Genomic DNA, 19353 nt, shown 5'->3' on the forward strand with positions numbered 1-19353 from the left:
AGTGTACCAGGCAACACATTTGGAGGCTAAATCAAGTGTATGATTATCGGAATGCATTATCGGTTGACTCTTTTAAAATCTGGATTATCGGTGTGATGTCATAATTGCCATTATCGGACGATAATTATCGGTAACGATATTATTGTGCGTCTTTATTATTATTATTCATGACATTAGCAACTGTTGCTAGGCGGGTCAAGCTCGTCTTTGTCCCTAATGCTAAATGCATGTAAATAGTGTATGAATGAGATGTTTACTGAGCTAAACCTACCAAGTCTGTCCAGAAATGATCTCCCTAGTGCCAAACTCACTGGTAAAAATGTTCAGTTAAAGAGATGGCTTGAGTGTCAAGGGCTGAAAAAGACGGGAAAAAGAGCCGACCTGATCCAGAGGAATTTTTTTATCGACACCTTTTTCTTGTGTGCATTGCCATAGGCCATGACAATGACATTCTCCTGTTTTTAACAATCTATCCTTTACCACCCTATGTTCTGTCTTTCTTAAATATTATATCCTCTGGTTGTCTTACATCTCTGATCGTTGTTGGGGGTAATTTACGTTGCTATTTTTGTGTAGTGATCGCAAATGCTACTCAGTGACAGCCAACGAACACTTAATTTTTTCATAACTAACAAATCTTAAGTCTATAATTTATTTACACTTCTCCTTTGCTAAAGTTTTTTTTTTTTTTTTTTTTTTTAACAACAGAAAAGGTAACAACAGTGGCAGTCAGATACCATTTTAATTTTTTTTAGGTCATTCATTGTCAGACTCATTCATTGTCAAACAGAAGCAGCATGGCAAAACACTACGCTAAAAAATAAGTAAAAATATAAAAATGGCTTATCTCTTTTTCCTCTGTGGGACCATAGCCCCCAACAAAATGTTTACTGCATATGAAGATGAATGGCTTCACCTTGCTGGCGTCAAAATGGTCTTTTGGACGTCCGCACAAGTTGATCCATTGTTCACATTTTTTCCTCTTTTTTTTGGCTTCGGGAAATGTAGGAAGAAAACATCCTTCATATGTCGTAATGGCTAGAGTTGTTTCTACAAGTTCCATAGCAGCAGTGTTTACTCGGCATGTTGTTTTTTGAAAGATTACCGGCAGAAAACAAGCAGTACTAACATGGCTTGTATGCAAGGGCGCTTCTATGTTGACCTACTTCAGGTTTACGATGGTGACGTAATGGTATAAAAATAGCATTCGCGCAGTACTCTATTATAACCCGATCCACACATTGCCCACCTCCGCCTTCTTTTTTCTTCTGTTGTATTTTGCCTTGGCAAACCAGCTCGTTACAGCCGATCAATCGGGTCCGATCACGTCATTTTCAAAGTATCGGAATCGGCAAAAAAATATCGGCCATGCCTTTTTTTAAATATATATATATATATATATTTTTTTTTTAATTAAATCGTTTTCTAATTGTATTTAACGTTACAGACATAATATGTTACACTCATCCAGAGTCTTTAGTTAAGGCTTAAGGTAGGGTTATCAAATTTAACTCGATAACTGCGGTAATTAATTTTTTTTTAAATGTATCACGTTAAAACATTTAACGCAATTAATGAGGGCGCTGCACGACCCACTCACGCATTGTCGCGCTCGATCTGTAATGGCGCCGTTTTACCTATACAGTGCCCTGCAAAAGTATTCGGCCCCCTTGAACCTTGCAACCTTTCGCCACATTTCAGGCTTCAAACATAAAGATATACAATTTTAATTTTTTGTCAAGAATCAACAACAAGTGGGACACAATCGTGAAGTGGAAGAAAATTTATTGGATAATTTAAACTTTTTTAACAAATGAAAAACTTAAAAGTGGGGCGTGCAATATTATTCGGCCCCCTTGCGTTAAGACTTTGTAGCGCCACCTTTTGCTCCAATTACAGCTGCAAGTCGCTTGGGGTATGTTTCTATCAGTTTTGCACATCGAGAGACTGACATTCTTGCCCATTCTTCCTTGCAAAACAGCTCGAGCTCAGTGAGGTTGGATGGAGAGTGTTTGTGAACAGCAGTCTTCAGCTCTTTCCACAGATTCTTCGATTGGATTCAGGTCTGGACTTTGACTTGGCCATTCTAACACCTGGATACATTTATTTTTTAGCCATTCCATTGTAGATTTGGCTTTATGTTTTGGATCATTGTCCTGTTGAAAGATAAATCTCCGTCCCAGTCTCAGGTCTTGTGCAGATACCAACAGGTTTTCTTCCAGAATGTTCCTGTATTTGGCTGCATCCATCTTCCCATCAATTTTAACCATCTTCCCTGTCCCTGCTGAAGAAAAGCAGGCCCAAACCATGATGCTGCCACCACCATGTTTGACAGTGGGGATGGTGTGGTCAGGGTGATCAGCTGTGTTGCTTTTACGCCAAACATATCGTTTTGCATTGTGGCCAAAAAGTTCAATTTTGGTTTCATCTGACCAGAGCACCTTCTTCCACATGTTTGGTGTGTCTCCCAGGTGGCTTGTGGCAAACTTTAAATGAGACTTTTTATGGATATCTTTGAGAAATGGCTTTCTTCTTGCCACTCTTCCATAAAGGCCAGATTTGTGCAGTGTATGACTGATTGTTGTCCTATGGACAGACTCTCCCACCTCAGCTGTAGATCTCTGCAGTTCATCCAGAGTGATCATGGGCCTCTTGGCTGCATCTCTGATCAGTTTTCTCCTTGTTTGAGAAGAAAGTTTGGAAGGACTTGGTAGATTTGCAGTGGTCTGATGCTCCTTCCATTTCAATATGATGGCTTGCACAGTGCTCCTTGAGATGTTTAAAGCTTGGGAAATCTTTTTGTATCCAAATCCGGCGTTAAACTTCTCCACAACATTATCTCGGACCTGCCTGGTGTGTTCTTTGTTTTTCATAATACTCTCTGCACTTTAAACAGAACCCTGAGACTATCACAGAGCAGGTGCATTTATACGGAGACTTGATTACACACAGGTGGATTCTATTTATCATCATCGGTCATTTAGGACAACATTGGATCATTCAGAGATCCTCACTGAACTTCTGGAGTGAGTTTGCTGCACTGAAAGTAAAGGGGCCGAATAATATTGCACGCCCCACTTTTCAGTTTTTTATTTGTTAAAAAAGTTTAAATTATCCAATAAATGTTGTTCCACTTCACGATAGTGTCCCACTTGTTGTTGATTCTTGACAAAAAAATTAAATTTCATATCTTTATGTTTGAAGCCTGAAATGTGGCGAAAGGTTGCAAGATTCAAGGGGGGCGAATACTTTTGCAAGGCACTGTATAGAGAGATAAAAGGCAGTGTAAAATGAGTAGAGTGAATTTTGGCAGCCTTTGGAGCCTTTTTTAATTGGCTAAAGCCTTACAATCCCTCTCCCTATGATTAGAAATATCATGGGAAGCAATGTGGGGAAGCAAGGTAGCAACTCATCTTTTTCTTAACACCTTGTGTTATTTCCCAACGCAGAGAAGATATATCAATTGATAGCACTACACACAGTCATGGTTCCACTTCCCATCATGCATTTGGACATGGCTACAGTATCATTTACTGAAAGCTCAACAAATACACTAGATGGCAATATTTAGTCACAATATACAAAGTCACATGTCTTTCTATCCATGGATCCCTCTCACAGAAAGAATGTTAATAATGTAAATGCCATCTTGATTTATTGTCATAATAAACAAATACAGTACTTATGTACTGTATGTTGAACGTATATATTCGTCCGAGTTTTATTCATTTTTTTCTTAATGCATTGCCAAAATGTATATGATCGGGAAAAATGATCAGGAATGATTGGAATTAAATCAGGAGCAAAAAACAAGCTGTCGGATCGGGAAATATCGGGATTGGCAGATACTCAAACTAAAACAATCGGGATCGGATCGGGAGCAAAAAAAAAACATGATCAGAACAACCCTAATTACAGCCAACTAGTGGATTTAACCGCAAGGGAGTTTGTCAGCAAAACTACACAAAAAATGCAATGTTACTGGTTGCACATGTGCGAGTAGATGAAAAAAATACTCGCACTGGCTGTAATTTTAGATGCAAAACGCGACCAGTTGATCGCAGTCTGGAGCCCTGTGCAACTTCTGGCTGTGTAAACGTCCGGGCTAGCTCTGCATCAGACACAGTGACACCGTCTGGGTTGTGAGGTCCTGTCCTGTCTACACCATAATCATCACCAACCTGAAAAGAAATCAAAATTTGAAGTATGATTTATGCATGTAAGTAAGTATTTTTATGAGAAGTATGAATACCCTAACTTACATTACTAAGCAATTCTTTATTACAAAGTACACGAAAGGATCTGGCTATTTGACTTGAGGGTGATACTTTTTCATCCAAAAACTAACAAGTATTGCATATACCACAACAGACAGCAAAAGTGTTAATAAATGTGGAATTGTATAACGTTGCATACAACACCCAATTCAGTGACAAGAGTAAATGTATTGTTTGAAAACATACCATTATTTATGTATTTTCTAAGCAATCCAGTGATGTGGCACTTTTCCTCCAAACCCGGGTTGTCAGTTTCATCATCACTGTATGACTTCACTAGCAGAGTCATGCGTTCCAGAAGTAGATGTACAATTAGATTAAAAAAAAATCAGTAGTGTAATATAGCAAGTATTAAGGTAATAGTGTAATATAGCAAGTATTAAGGTTACAAAAAAAAAAAAAAAAAAAAAAACACCTTTAGCTTAATAACAGACAGGCCTCTGGTGAGTGCAACTTAGTACACCTTCTTCGAAACAATGACGGCTGGAGTTTGTCTGTTTTTTTGGTTACCAGATCCAAAACGTGTTGCTTTCAGTCCTTTTTGTTGCAATTTTACTTGAGTCTTTGACCTGGAAAGTAGCTATGAAAAGAAAAAAAACCCATACAAAATATTTCATATTTTTTATGCTTTACTTCACAAGCACATTAATAGTTTTATGTTGACTAATTTTAATTTTGTGAGGGGGCTTGTCAACTTACTGGCGAATATGACGTCGCAACAGTTCCTCTGCTCTCAAAATTATGAGGTATTGGCCTGTGATGTGGCGTCAGAGACCTTGATGTGCTTTGATAAGGCATGAATAGTCTTGTCACTCAGCCATGAGAAACAGGAAAGAAGGTTTTAGTTGAATATTGTAGTTGTATGCTTCAACTCTTTTTCAAAATAAATTTTGCAAAGCCCTCAAAAGGTTCAGATTTACGGTGGAAAACAGTTCTTTTTTCTAGGCTGTCACACCAAAAATGTTTACCGCACAGGGCACACCCCACACACACACACACACACACACACACACACACACACAAAGTCTGTACCAGGTCGTTTCAACTTGAATTGCGCCATACAAATGCTTTTTTTTTTTTTTCATTTACGTATTTACAAGTAAGGACTCATTGCAGCTCCAATCAGGTCAATTTGCGAGAGTTTGGGAAAACACTGCGTGACTTACCATTCACGAGATCTCTTTGCGACGCAGCTGGTACAGTTGACTGTGTTTGAGATGTTTCCAATAAATCCAGTTCGTCAGCCGCTTCTCATAACGGCTTTGCTAGGCTCGACTCCACTGTAACTTTCAGACGTCGCGTGAAGCGTTTGCCTGTTGGTGGAATAAACAAAGGCAAAATGGGGAAAGCATTTGTAAATGTTGTTTTTTACTGATTTTCTTCATATGACCATATTTGTAAATGTTGTCTTTTGTTGATTGTCTTTAAATGACTACATTTTTAAATGTTGTCTTTTATCAAATGTCTTTATATATCTGCATTTGTAAATATTCTCTTTAATTGATTGTCTTCATATTACCTTGGTCTTTCTGAAAGAAAGAACAAGGTATTGTTATTGTGCAACTTTTTCATATTAATATTGGCACTCCTGGAACTCCAAATTACGATGTCCCAGGAGTTCACTACAGGTACTTACAAATATAATTTTTAAACTTGAACATAGTCATCTGTTTCGCTTGTAGGACAAGGAGCATCCTCGTGTACTTATTCCTGAACTCTGCCGGCTTTTCTACCAGCTTGGATGGGTTACAGGGACAGGCGGAGGAATCAGTTTGAGAAGAGGGTTAGTATGTTACGAGCTTGTGTTATGACTGTGATGTTATTCTACGACTGTGATGTTATTCTACTTTCTTGTAATTGTGATGGTTATACAGTACTGTTTACATTATTTATTTTCTCTCTGACATGCTTGCCCAAAAGTGAAAACTGGTATAACACGAGCTGCCGTAGTGCTAAATCATGCAAATACAGTATAGACCTTTTTTTTTTTTTTTTTTTTTAAATAAAGTCTATTATGAGTTAGAGATTCTAAACATCACTTTGCAATTCACAAATCACTTTGCAATTTGCACTCCCACTTAACCCTTTTTTGTTGCCATTTACACAGTTCTTGCATAATTTTAGCAAGATAGTTCACACACTGGCCACTTTATTTGACATACCTGTCTCATGGCTCGCTAATACACATTTCTAATCAGCCAATCAAGTGGCAGCAACTCAATTTAACTCAACATGCAGGCATGTAAACATGGTCAAGACAATCCGTTGTTCAAACCAAATGTCAGAATGGCAAAGAAAGATGGTTTAAGTTACTGAATATGGCATGGTTGTTGGTGCTAAAGAGGCTGGTCTGAGTATTTCAGACACTGCTAATGTCCTGGGATTTTCACGCACAACCATGTCTAGAGTTTACGTAAAATGGTCCGAAAAAGAGGAAAAATCCATTGAGCGACAGTTCTGTGGGTGAAATTGCCTTGTTATCGCCAGAGGTCAGAGGAGAATGGCCAAACTGGTTCAGGCGTAGAGAAAGGCAAGTCTCTCAAATAACCACTTGTCACAACAAAGGAATACAGACGAGCATCTCTGAACGTACAATACGTACAATAAACCCTTGAGGAAGATGAGCTACAGCAACACGATTCCTCACCAGGTGCCACTCCTATCAGCTAAGAATAGGAAACTGAGGGCACAATTTGTAAAGACTCACCAAAATTAGGCTACGTTCTAGCGCTGCAACGATTAATCGATTAACTCGAGTATTCGATTAGAAAAAAATATTCAAATTAAATGTTATTGCTTCGAGTATTCGTTTAATTAGAGTGGCGTTGTAATGGTTTATTTTGAAAGTGTTTGCATTTAGTTTTATTGATTTGGGTGGATACACTGCCCTCTGGTCTGCCTCATTTCACATGGCTGAATCCAACTGCTCCCTGTTAAGACCAATGTAAGCTAAGTTTTTGTTTGAGCTAATGTTTTTTTATGCATTCATAATTTACAAGTCGCATAGAAGTGGACCATTTCAAATCCGATCTGGGTCACTTTCGTATGTGGTTTAAATCCGATCTGGACCACATTTTTCCAGAACGTTGCGGCGGTCTGAACTGGGAAGTCTCCCAAATCGGAATTCATGCAGCAATTACGGCATCAAAGAGCGAGAGAGACGACGCGCTACGGTAGCGGTGCGGCTGTCCGTTAGCGCCTAGCTTGCCTTTAACACGGCTTTTGGGGAAGGGTCGGGCTTGGCAACAGTCATAAAAAAATAAAAATCGGTTGAGGTTAAGCCTGAGAATGATCGGTTTTCTCTCTGCTTTTTATGAGCAATATTTCAAGATATCTTACACGGCCATGAGTCGGGGCAAACTGCCCGTATATGTGTGTGACATGCACGGACAGTGCGTGCATGCTATCGATCCACAGAAACTTTGGATATAACCCTAAACGGGGATTATTTATGTCTGTTATTTGTGTCCTCTTTTTGAAAATCAAAATATGATCACTCTGGAATGACGGATGACAGCCAACATGTGTAGTCATTTGTTTTGATGCTTCTGCACATGCAGGTCTTCTTGCTCAGCGCGTGTCAGACTGTGAATTAGTGCGCATGTGTAATACTTGAACGGTCTCAATGGAAGAAGGCAGTCTGAACGGGCACGCAAAAAAACAGATATCACAAAAAAATCAGATGTGTGCATTATGACCTGCAGTATGAACGTAGCCTTAGACAATAGAAGATTGTAAAAAGTTGCTCGTCTGATGAGTCTCAATTTTTGGTGCGACTTTCGGATTGTAGGGCGAGAAGTTTTCTCATATATTGATTCCAAGTTTAGAGGAAATGGAGGACCCTTCATTTCCCTCTGTGTATTTTTGTTCTCAGCTTAATAAACTGGGTGAGATGCCTGTGTTTGAAATGGGTTTTTAGGTTTGTTGTGTTGCCAGTTTCTGTCGCGATGCCATACAAATAAAGTAGACAGTCCATTGATGGCTATATGACATTAGATTTAGGAACAAATTCCATATATGCCACAAAACTTTCTCTGTACAACTGTACAACTACAGATTTGGAAAACTTAGCTTTGCACAAGTTAATTCTGTCTTTGTCAATGTTTTACCTGCCTGTACCTGCCCATGCCCACAGAGCTCAAGTTGACTCGTAGGAGTGGCAATCTAGCGATGTGACTGAATTTTGATAATGTATTGAAACAAACATGCATCTCAATGAAAGTTTATTGATTCCAGGTGGATAAAGTGTACACCTTACATACCAAACCATACGCCAATATTATGATTTAATCGACAGGTTTTGCATCTTAGAAATCAGTTTCATCCTGCAAACATGGAAAAGAAAAAAAACACCCTTTTTTCTCTCTCATAACACACAAATTTCTTAATTTTCATTACCATTGTGCTTGTCTCAAAATCAAATTTTGAGTTTCAAAATAACAATTCATAATCTATATGCATAAAAGAGATAAAACTTGCCTGAGAGGCAGAACAATCCCCGCAGGCTGGATTTTAATTCTGGACTATGCGCCATACATTTGACACAAATGGTCCACATCTAAATAATAAAACTTAATACTGAATTTACCTTTTTTTTTTTCGGATAGAAAGGAAATGCTTTGAATACAAATAACTTCTGAATTCAAACAGCTGCCTTTTTCCCCCCAATGTTTGTTCTCTGGTGTAACGAACCACCTATTAAATGGGCAAGTACTGTTAGTCTGATATGTAAAATCATCACACAGCTATAGTATGAAACCTGTGTCTCTTATGGGTAAAAAATTCTTACTCTAAATATAGATGTACTGGGGTACTTTGTGGTCCATGCCTCTTACATCTATTGTACATTCCATTTCTGCTTCTACGCTAAACAAGAAGTAATACAGGTATCAGGAAATAGACCACTTTTATCACTGAGCCTGGTGGTTTTTGCATCACAAAGGAGGACCGTTTTGATTTCTTTACAACTCCTAAATTGGTTGCTGTTCTTTTTGCGGTTGGTTTTATTTAATGAAAGCTTTAAATATGTATTCACACTCTAACCATTATGCTGAGCATAATGTTGTGGTAATGGCAAAACACATTATCAGATGAAAAAAAGAGTGAGTGAGTAAAGGAAAAACAATATTTGTACCAAATGTTTTAATGGCTAATTTTAATTTTGCATGAATAAATCAGAGGAATATAATGAACAGAAAATATATCATTTTATTGATATATTTGTATGTACCACGTATGCATATTTGGCTCACTTATGCTACACTTACAGTGGGGCAAATAAGTATTTAGTCAACCACTAATTGAAGTTCTCCCACTTGAAAATATTAGAGAGGCCTGTAATTGTCAACATGGGTAAACCTCAACCATGAGAGACAGAATGTGGGGAAAAAAAAAAACAGAAAATCACAGTGTTTAATTTTTAAATAATTTATTTGCAAATCCTGGTGGAAAATAAGTATTTGGTCATTACCAAAAGTTCATCTCAATACTTTGTTATGTACCCTTTGTTGGCAATAACGGAGGCCAAACTTTTTCTGTTACTCTTCACAGACTTTTCACACACTGTTGCTGGTATTTTGGCCCACTCCTCCATGCAGATCTCCGCTAGAGCAGTAATGTTTTGGGGCTGTCATTGGACAACACGGACTTTCAACTCCCTCTGCAGATTTTCTATGGGGTTGAGACCTGAAACTGGCTAGGCCACTCCAGGACCTTGAAATGCTTCTTACGAAGCCACTCCTTTGTTGCCCTGGCTGTGTGTTTGGGATCATGGTCATGCTGAAAGACCCAGCCACGTCTCATCTTCAATGCCCTTGATGATGGAAGGAGATTTTCACTCAAAATATCTCGATACATGGCCCCATTCATTCTTTCCTTTACAAAGATCAGTCGTCCTGGTCCCTTTGCAGAAAAAAGCCCCAAAGCATGATGTTTCCACTTCCATGCTTCACAGTGGGTATGGTGCAATTCAGTTTTCTTTTTCCTCCAAACAAGAGAACCTGTGTTTCTACCAAAAAGTTCTATTTTGGTTTCATCTGACCATAACACATTCTCCCAGTCCTCTTCTGGATCATCCAAATGCTCTCTAGCGAACCGCAGACGGGCCTGGACGTGTGCTTTCTTCAGCAGGGGGACACGTCTGGCAGTGCAGGATTTGAGTCTCTGGTGGCGCATTGTGTCACTGATAGTAGCCTTTGTTACTGTGGTCCCAGCTCTCTGTAGGTCATTCACTAGGTCCCCCCCGTGTGGTTCTGGGATTTTTGCTGACTGCTCTTGTTATCATTTTGACGCCACGGGGTGAGGAGGGAGTTGAAAGTCCGTGTTGCCCAACGACAGCCCCTAAACATCACTGCTCTAGAGGAGATCTGCATGGAGGAATGGGCCAAAATACGAGCAACAGTGTGTGAAAAGCTTGTGAAGAGTTACAGAAAACGTTTGGCCTCCGTTATTGCCAACATAGGGTACATAACATGGACCAAATACTTATTTTCCACCATGATTTGCAATTAAATTATTTAAAAATCAAAGAATGTGATTTTTTTTTTTTTTTTTTTTTTTTCACGTTCTGTTTCTCATGGTTGAGGTTTACCCATGTTGACAATTAAAGGCCTCTTTAATATTTTCAAGTGGGAGAACTTGTGCAATTGACTAAATACTTATTTGCCCCACTGTACATTACACTTACTCATTATACTAGAGCAGTTATTAAGAATCGCAACATGACATACAGAATTTTACATAAAAAAATGTAGATGCCTTCCCAAGTTTGACCAAAAACATTAAAACAAAAGTTCACATCAGACAGCCATTCAACTGCATTGCACAAATTAACTGTACGTTTTCACGTGGAAGAAAATTAAAAAAACAAAAAGTGAATTGCATGTATGCAAATTTTTTCCAATGCAACTTACGTACCTTCTGTCGACAATCAATTTGCTCAATGACTTCACAGCAATCAGTTGTTTTGCAGGTGGTGAACTCTCTGGGTGAGATGGTGAACTCTCTTCATGTTTTTTAATGGCATATTTAATGGCAGTTCATTATCATATTATTCAACGCATGCGTTGACTCAGGGAGCCTCTACGCGTGACTGTGAAGGCAAACTGAGCGCAGGCTCTCCGCTGTGCCACCATTCACTTGCATTGGCTTGGTTGTATAAAAAAAGCCTTTAAGCGTGTTTCCATTGAAAGCTGTTTTTCCAAAACAAAATAGAAAAAAAAGGCTCATAACGCTCGCAAAGTCGCATCCCGCAAGATGCTGCAAACCATACTTACCGCATACTAACAGCACCATGTTTAATTTGGGGGAATTTAGGAGAAGTGATCATGTGACTAGGTTCATCACATCCTGTGGTGTATAACTTGGAAAAAATGTCAATTGCACTCTTGCAATATATTTATTATCGAAATGTATAAAAATGTGGTTTTGCGAATTACTAGGGGTAACAGATAGACAACTAAAGTTTTACAAATCTCAAATACCATAAAACACACAAACACCCTAAGGAGGTTGTATTTTGGGAGTGCCGTAACTGAGGGAAAGCTTGATGGCAAAGTTTTAAATAAGTGCCCCATAGCCAATGACAACGCATATATAGTTGGAGGAAACACAAGCAAGAAACACAGGTTTTTACCTTGTCGAGGCCCACCCAAATATCCTGCAGGCTGATAAGAAGAACAAGCGTTTATTGCTATAACTAACTCAGCAATCTGACACATATTTTTTCTTAGTCTATGCACATGTTCTCAAACTTCAAACATATTGCATATATTTAGGGGCCGTTTAAACAGCAACGGGTGTGTTTACATGGCGATGGCGTTTTGGGAGGCTGAAAACGCAATAGTTTGAAAGCGCCTTCCAGGCTGGAAGTCTTGACAGTGTTCCTCCTTCACTGCCGTCGAAACAGTTGAGAACACAAAAGTGAATTTTGGGTGACAATTGACATCTGTACTCTTGAACAGTAGGTGGCGATAATGCTCCAATATTTGTCGACACATCATGATTATGTAAACGCGGAATTAAAATAACGCCAAAATGCCACTTTTGCGTTATTGCTTAAGAGCGTTGTCGCATAAACGTGGCCTTAGAAACAATAACAAAACCATCTTTGTAGGATCTTTAAAGAACATATTTAAGAATTTTTATTCTTACATTTGCGGGGGCTGTCTAACAGATTTATGGAATTCCCATTAATTTTGAGTTACAAGCCTGGTCACAAAAGTAATTAAACTAGTATCTATAGGCACCACTGTTTCATTATGCCATTGCGCATCGACTATGAACGCATACTTGGAACATAGCAGTGTCTCGCTTGGGGGAGTTCTGGTAGAAATAGACAGTTGAATAAATCCTCAACTGTTAACACCTCTGATGGGCCCATTTACTAGAAAGCCATTGTGAGTGTCTAGTTTTTCACACACCATGAAACATATTTTAAAGCAGGGAGAATAGTAGCTCATGGTGTGTGAGGGTTTCAGGAGTGACACTCATTGTGGAACACCCCAAAATGTTTAATTTGCCCTGTATTCAATATGAACACATTTCGTGTTTGTTCTGTTACTTACAGAAAACACATCTACATTGCACCTTCAGGGGTCCAGAAAGAGAGAATACAGGTCAGTGAAAATTATGCTGTAGTACAGTGCATTGACATGTTCGGTGTAAATGGATTCATTACTAATAATTGGACATGCGTGGGTGTGTGGGTGCATTACGCAGCCAGAAGACATGTTCGTTTGTGATGTGGAGGAGCGCGACATCAGCTGTCCGCCTGCCTGGAAGAAGTTAAAGAAGAGCCAATGCACTCCACTCTTTATGAACGCCTATAGAATGAGAGGTAAAATTGTGTTGGTAAGCAGACCGTATTACATGAGGATATTGGGGGCTTCTTATTTATTTATTTTTTAAACTCCACTGTCTACTGATTGCTTGCTTGTATTTGTTCAGATTTATAGTTCAGCAACACCAATGTTAGTCAAACCTACCTACATTTCTACATTATTTGTCGGAATGTACAGTATTTGTATGTGTTTGATGGAATACCCCACCTGTCTGTAGCGCTATTCTTGAGCTACAGAATTAGAGAGCACACACACACAAATTAATATTAAGGTAAATATCATTTTCTACTGATAAGTAATATAATGTTACATGCATTTATAATTTTGAAAAATGTACTCTTAAATTGTACTCAATTTGCCAATATGTGTGTGTTTTATGTGTATTTATTATTATTTTTTTTTTGGACGTATCGGTTCAAAAACCGTTTGGTTAAGTCTTGACTGGTACCGTAAAAATCCCAAACGATACCCAAACCTACTAAGGAGTAAGTTATTGTGTTCATTTACAATGATGGGGAATTTCTGTGGAAAACTTTATTTATAGTTGTTCTTATTCACTAAGTTTTAGCATCCTTTACCATGGAATATTCACAGACAACTAAGATTGTTTTTGACTTGTTTTTTTGGGGGGGGGGGGGGGGGGATCCAGGTGCACAGGCAGTGATTCACACACACTCCAAAGCTGCTGTCATAGCAACCCTGCTCTATCCTGGTAAGGAGTTCAGGATAACACACCAGGAGATGATTAAGGGGATCCGTAAAGGCACCAGCGGCACCAACTATTGGTATGGACACACACAGTTTGTTCAAAGAAGTTCTAATAAAATTTCTCAGAAAAGTAAGCTTGTAGTGCTGTGTTACAAATCAGTACAAATTCAAGTACAGTACATTAATCAAGGACAGCACCAGCACATGTCCTAACATGATCTTATAAAAACACTATCCTGCAAGCTATTAGAAGTTCTTGAACTTTTGTACTTACTGTAGGTCAGTGCCTCACCTCGATTTATTGGCGTTGGCTAACCATAAATATTCCATTTAGGTGGGGTTCATGCTCTAGTTAAGTCACCTTTCTTACAGGGAATTTTCCAGTAAGAAATGGGTAAACAGTTATTTCCCCTAATTTGGTTCTCTTATATCACAAACTAAAAACGCTTTGAGGCATTGATAAGTATGGTTGACAAGCAGAGGTGGGTAGTAACGCGTTATATTTACTTTATTACCTTTACTTGAGTAACTTTTTTAGAAAATGTACCTTTTAAAGTAGTTTCACCACAAAATATTGGAGTAGATTTGTAAAGAAAAAACACGACTCTTACTCTGCTACTTGGGGCTACATTAGTCGTTACATTTTTGGAAATAATGAATAATTTGTTAACGACCGCAATCCGGCCTATGCCTCGACTAATCTGAATAGAGATTTGTGTACAACACCCTCCAGTGGTTGGCTGCCATTACTGGGGTGTTTGCGCACTTATAGCAGCACAGCGTCAGTCAATGTAAACAGTATTGTTAGCTGCTGCGGCTGTGTGCTGCTGGTTGCGACGTTTTTGGACAGCTTTTTTACGGGAAAAGGCCACCTACTGAGCCAGAAGAGGAGCCTATAACCAAGTCCATTCTGCATAATATGTGACTAAAAGCAAGCAAATGAGGCAACAAAAGCGAATGGACTGAGAGCATCATTCCTCATGGCGAACTGTATTGCTAAAGCCAAAAAACCTTTCACGATTGGAGAAGAAATCATTATGCCTGCGAGCAAGGATATTTGCTGTCATGCTGTTAATAAAGGTTGAGTCAGCGTATGGTAATTTACATTTCCCATGGCCTAAATGTTTGTTTTTAACCCTGTCATGTTATTTTATATTTACTGTAATGTTTTGCCACACATTGCCGGTCCGTGGTGCAAAAAAGGTTGGGGACCACTGGCCTACAGTTTACTATGATTACAACAGTTTATAAAGACATTGTGCTGAGAAAAAAAAAATAATTATTTGAAATAAATCTGACCCTGTAAACAGTTACTCACAATGTTACTCATTACTTGAGTTTTTTTTTTTTTTTTTTTTTTAGTTCGAATCTCACAAATAATACACTGTATATTGTACTTACAATAGTGAACGAAGATAGTCTATTTCTCGATTCATTGAGTTTTTCTTTTGAAGGGAAAGAAGAAAAGGAAATTAAAAATATAAATAAAAAATAAAAAACACACACACAACAACCTAAAACATTTGGGAGCACATCAGGTATTGTTTTCTTACCCAACAAAATTAGGAGGTACTTTCCCTTTTAAGCGTCAATTGAAATCCATTCTAATTGGTTTCACGTACTATGTCCACTTGTACCATATCAAATAAAATGTATCAATCTCATTTAAATGAAAATGACAGCGTCTCCATGACTTAAATTTCATGTACAATATCTGTCCATTGTTCAATAGTAGGTTATTCTTTTTTAAGCCATTTTCTAGTAAAACATTTCTTAGCGACTGCTAATAGAATCTTCAATTTTTTTATCATTGATTTTCCAATTTTCCAGCCTAAAATCACCCAGATATGCAAATGTGCATGAATTTCAGTCCAGTAGGGTGTAATAACGTTGCATTTTCAAAATACAGCAGTACTTCGACATTCAATCGCTTTGACACACGATCTTTTTGACATCCAACGTAAAATTGGACTCGCCATTTGTTTCTATATCCGACGACATGCTTGAAATACGACAATTTATGACAACAGTTTCGGTGTTCTACGGGAAGACGGACACACGGCGGATTTTCTTGTGAGAGAAATCAACACTGGTTCTAAGAAGGTTATTGCAAGTGGTGAAAAAAAGGAAAAGGTGACACTTACCATTGAAATGAAGATGGAAATGATAGAAAAATATGAGCATGGTGTGCGTATCCGTGAACTGGCTCGACAAGACGGCTGTAGAATGTCGATCTCGACGGTCCTCCGCCGACCTCCGTTCGCTAGTCTGTATAAGTTAAGGTGACAATTATTGTCGTGGTAACATCGCCAAAGAAATCGCCAGCTTCATCAGGTCTCTAATCATTTATTCCATCAATAATAATAATAATAACTTGTGCAACACAACACGCTTACTGTCCGCTACAGTTGATACCAGCAACAAAACATTAAAAGAGAAAATAAAATAGAACCGCACTCTCAGCAAAAACATTACGTTACATTATTATAGGAATTATTAATATTACAAGATTATTCCGATTTTTATTTATACTTTATTTGTTTTGCTGTGTGTAATTGCCATTTTTAATAGTACCACCAGTATTTACAGTACTAAAGATTTAGTGTAGGTTTTCGGGCTGTGCAACGAATTAATGGAATTATAATGTATTCTTGTGGGGAAATCCTGCTCGACATACGACCATTTCGACTTACAAACAAGGTCCTGGAGCGGATTAACTTCATATGTAGCGGTACCACTGTACATGTACATGTGCTTGGTCCGCTCCATTTGTTCCACAGTCTCTCCAGCGGGCGTCTCCTTAACCCAGGTGTCGTTTTTGGACTGGGGTTATAAAATACATAATGTTTTTCAAGCAGAATTCATGCCATACATTTGAGTTTACTTTTCAATTAATACTTTTTTACTTGTACTTGAGTAAATCTTGGATAACTACTTTTACTTGTGTAATATTATTTAGAAGTAACGCTAGTCTTACTTGAGTATTTATTTTTTTTTGGCTACTCTACGCACCTATGTTGACAAGCATGTCATTGTCATGATTGATTGATGAAATGTGTCGTTTCATAACGCAGCTATGATGACACTTTGATCGTTCCTATCATCGAGAATACCCCAGAAGAAAAAGACTTGAAAGATCGCATGGCACGGGCTATGGAGGAATACCCCGACTCGTGTGCTGTCCTTGTTCGCAGGCATGGAGTGTACGTGTGGGGCGAGTCATGGGAAAAAGCCAAGACTATGTGAGCATTTACAGTACTTCTTAGACTACAACAGTGGTGAATTTTATTACAAATGGAAGTTTAAACAATGTTTGTTTCTTCACACTATATGTAGGTGCGAATGCTATGACTACTTGTTTGACATCGCTGTTCAGATGAAGCAATGTGGACTGGACCCTTCAAGTTTACCAGTAGAAGAGAAAGGAATCGTTTGAGGCACCTTTTAAAGAGACGCTTGTTACTAGGGAGGTCAGGAAAGTTCAATCAGCAGATTTTAATCATTTTCCTTTCATGGCATCCCTCCACAATTTTGACCGTGATTGCAGATTCAGAGTTGAAGGCCTCTGATCCGGAAGGACCTTGAGAGTACAGCTCCAAGCACTGTGGGGAAAATCACAGTCTTTAGCATTAAAATATCATTCAGTTAATCTGCAATTGTGATTTTGTGCATTTACATAAATGGACTTGAAAGCAAAAAAATGATATACTGTGTGATGTATTGTGTTTAAAATCAGCATATTACTAAATGATGTATGTTACACTGAATGAATTGAACTGAACTAACACTACTTTGTTTCAAGACCTATTGACACTGCATAATAAAGAAATGACACAAATTATTTATTTTTTCTTGGTTACACACTTGCAGGTGAGTGTCTGCTTTGGCATCAGACAGTGCTACAGTAGTATACACTTGCACTCCATGCTTCTAATCCTCTGCATACTCAAACATTGTGGAAATGAGAGTTGTCCCTTCAATAAGCTCCCTCTTCTGTCCCATTTCCTCAACCACTGTATCTGCTCCAAACAGACTGCAGCCAAATAAGTCACAAGCTTATTTAAATTTAAATTGTGAGTATCCTGAAATGTTCCCATCACGTCTTCTCACTGATGAGGAACTCATGCAAACTAATTCATGAAAGAAATTTAACACTCACCCATAAATTGAAATGACATTGTGAAGCCCACAATGTCAACGAATCTGATGTCATAATGAGACAAAAATGAAGTGTTGTTACAGTTTTGTTTACTTTGATATTGTGTCGCCCGTGGGTGACTTGCGGAGGAATTATCTTTAAAATGCACATGACAATGTTTAAGGGAGGGGGAAATATATCCCTCAAATATAACCCTCAAGCCTGCAGATACGACAAAGTCAGGCTTTTCTTGCACTTATTATTTGAATTTTAATATGAACATTTACCACTTGACATTTGTATGTATTTTATTAATTGTTTATTAACTCCCATATTGAGGGCAAGATGTAAACTTTTTTTTTTCCTCAGTAGCCTCGGTGGCAAGTGGATCCCTAGAGTTACGAGCCACTCAGCATTTTCACTACCCATTTCTACAGTATATTGTCAGATAATGGGGGTTGTGCTCAACCGTGTTCCACATTTGGTTAAAAAGGTCAGCGATAAAAATGAATTTAAAAAAACTAAATCAAAATAGAGAAAACAGTTGCTAAGATGCAATACTTGTAGCTTAGTGTGTCTTTTTTTAAGATTTATATTTATGATGAGAGTGCATTCTTTGTGTATTGCTACCAAAATGTACTTTTGCTAAGTGAATTTAGGTGATGTGACTTTCTACATGTCTAACATAGCATTTTTCTTATATTATGAAACTAAGAAGGTGTATACTGTTACTGTATTAATGATCAGATTGTATATTAATTAGTTTTCACAACTGACATTTACACAGTAATTCTATTTGAATTAGCATGGTATAATCACTTTCTGCATTATAGTATTTCATTGTTATACAGAAGTTTACACATTGACTTGCAGTCATCGATTAAGAATAAGGCAATTTAGTACATTGATAATGTATGTTTTTCCTCCTATGCTGTATAGACAAAATCACTAGTTTAACCTAGTTTTGCATGCTGTAACAGAGTGCTCAAATCACCTTTTGCATATGTATTTCTGATTTTGTGTAGTTATGTTTTACAGTATTTGAATTCCGCACTGACTTGGTTAAATGTCTCAAAACAGTTTTAAACTTGAAATGGATTTTTTGTTGTCGTAGTTTTTAAAGTTAAAGCTAATAAAATAAAGGATTAAGACATATGGGTTAACAGTAAAGACAGGCATTATCCATTAAAATTCAATTTTCACTGACTTTGTTGTTTGTATCTTTCATATGGCGTAAATCTAAAACACATCAGTGAATAGTTTTTTTATTATTTTTTTTTTTTTCCCTATCGTAATCATAATATAAAACAAATACAAAGTATTGTTCGGTAATGCATTCATCTTCTGAACTGCTTATCGTCAAAAGGGTCGTGTGGGTGCAGGAGCATAT

The 19353-nt window shown here is 37.9% G+C and overlaps 1 protein-coding gene and 1 long non-coding RNA gene across 5 annotated transcripts in view; one reads left to right on the forward strand and one right to left on the reverse strand.

The window, feature by feature from the left end:
• apip (APAF1 interacting protein) overlaps window positions 1-19153 on the forward strand; it is a 30331-nt gene extending 11178 nt beyond the window's left edge. For 2 of the 4 annotated variants that reach the window (XM_057838981.1, XM_057838973.1), the window contains exons 3-8: window positions 5960-6060; window positions 12844-12892; window positions 12996-13113; window positions 13767-13902; window positions 16900-17067; window positions 17162-19153. In XM_057838981.1, coding sequence (XP_057694964.1) covers window positions 5960-6060; window positions 12844-12892; window positions 12996-13113; window positions 13767-13902; window positions 16900-17067; window positions 17162-17261 — 672 coding nt within the window. In that variant the 3' untranslated portion in view covers window positions 17262-19153. The remainder of the gene's footprint in view (window positions 1-5959; window positions 6061-12843; window positions 12893-12995; window positions 13114-13766; window positions 13903-16899; window positions 17068-17161) is intronic. The other 2 variants (XM_057838966.1, XM_057838957.1) reach the window with 2 other exon arrangements.
• On the reverse strand, window positions 3246-5427 carry LOC130917513 (uncharacterized). The gene is made up of 4 exons (XR_009063481.1): window positions 4977-5427; window positions 4693-4857; window positions 4464-4553; window positions 3246-4181 (listed from the first exon to the last, which is right to left on the reverse strand). It is a non-coding gene; the product is annotated as an uncharacterized LOC130917513 (long non-coding RNA).
• Window positions 19154-19353: the final 200 nt, after the last annotated feature.

This window comes from Corythoichthys intestinalis, chromosome 1 (genome assembly GCF_030265065.1).
Source record: "Corythoichthys intestinalis isolate RoL2023-P3 chromosome 1, ASM3026506v1, whole genome shotgun sequence".
Classification (NCBI taxonomy): Eukaryota; Metazoa; Chordata; class Actinopteri; order Syngnathiformes; family Syngnathidae; genus Corythoichthys; species Corythoichthys intestinalis.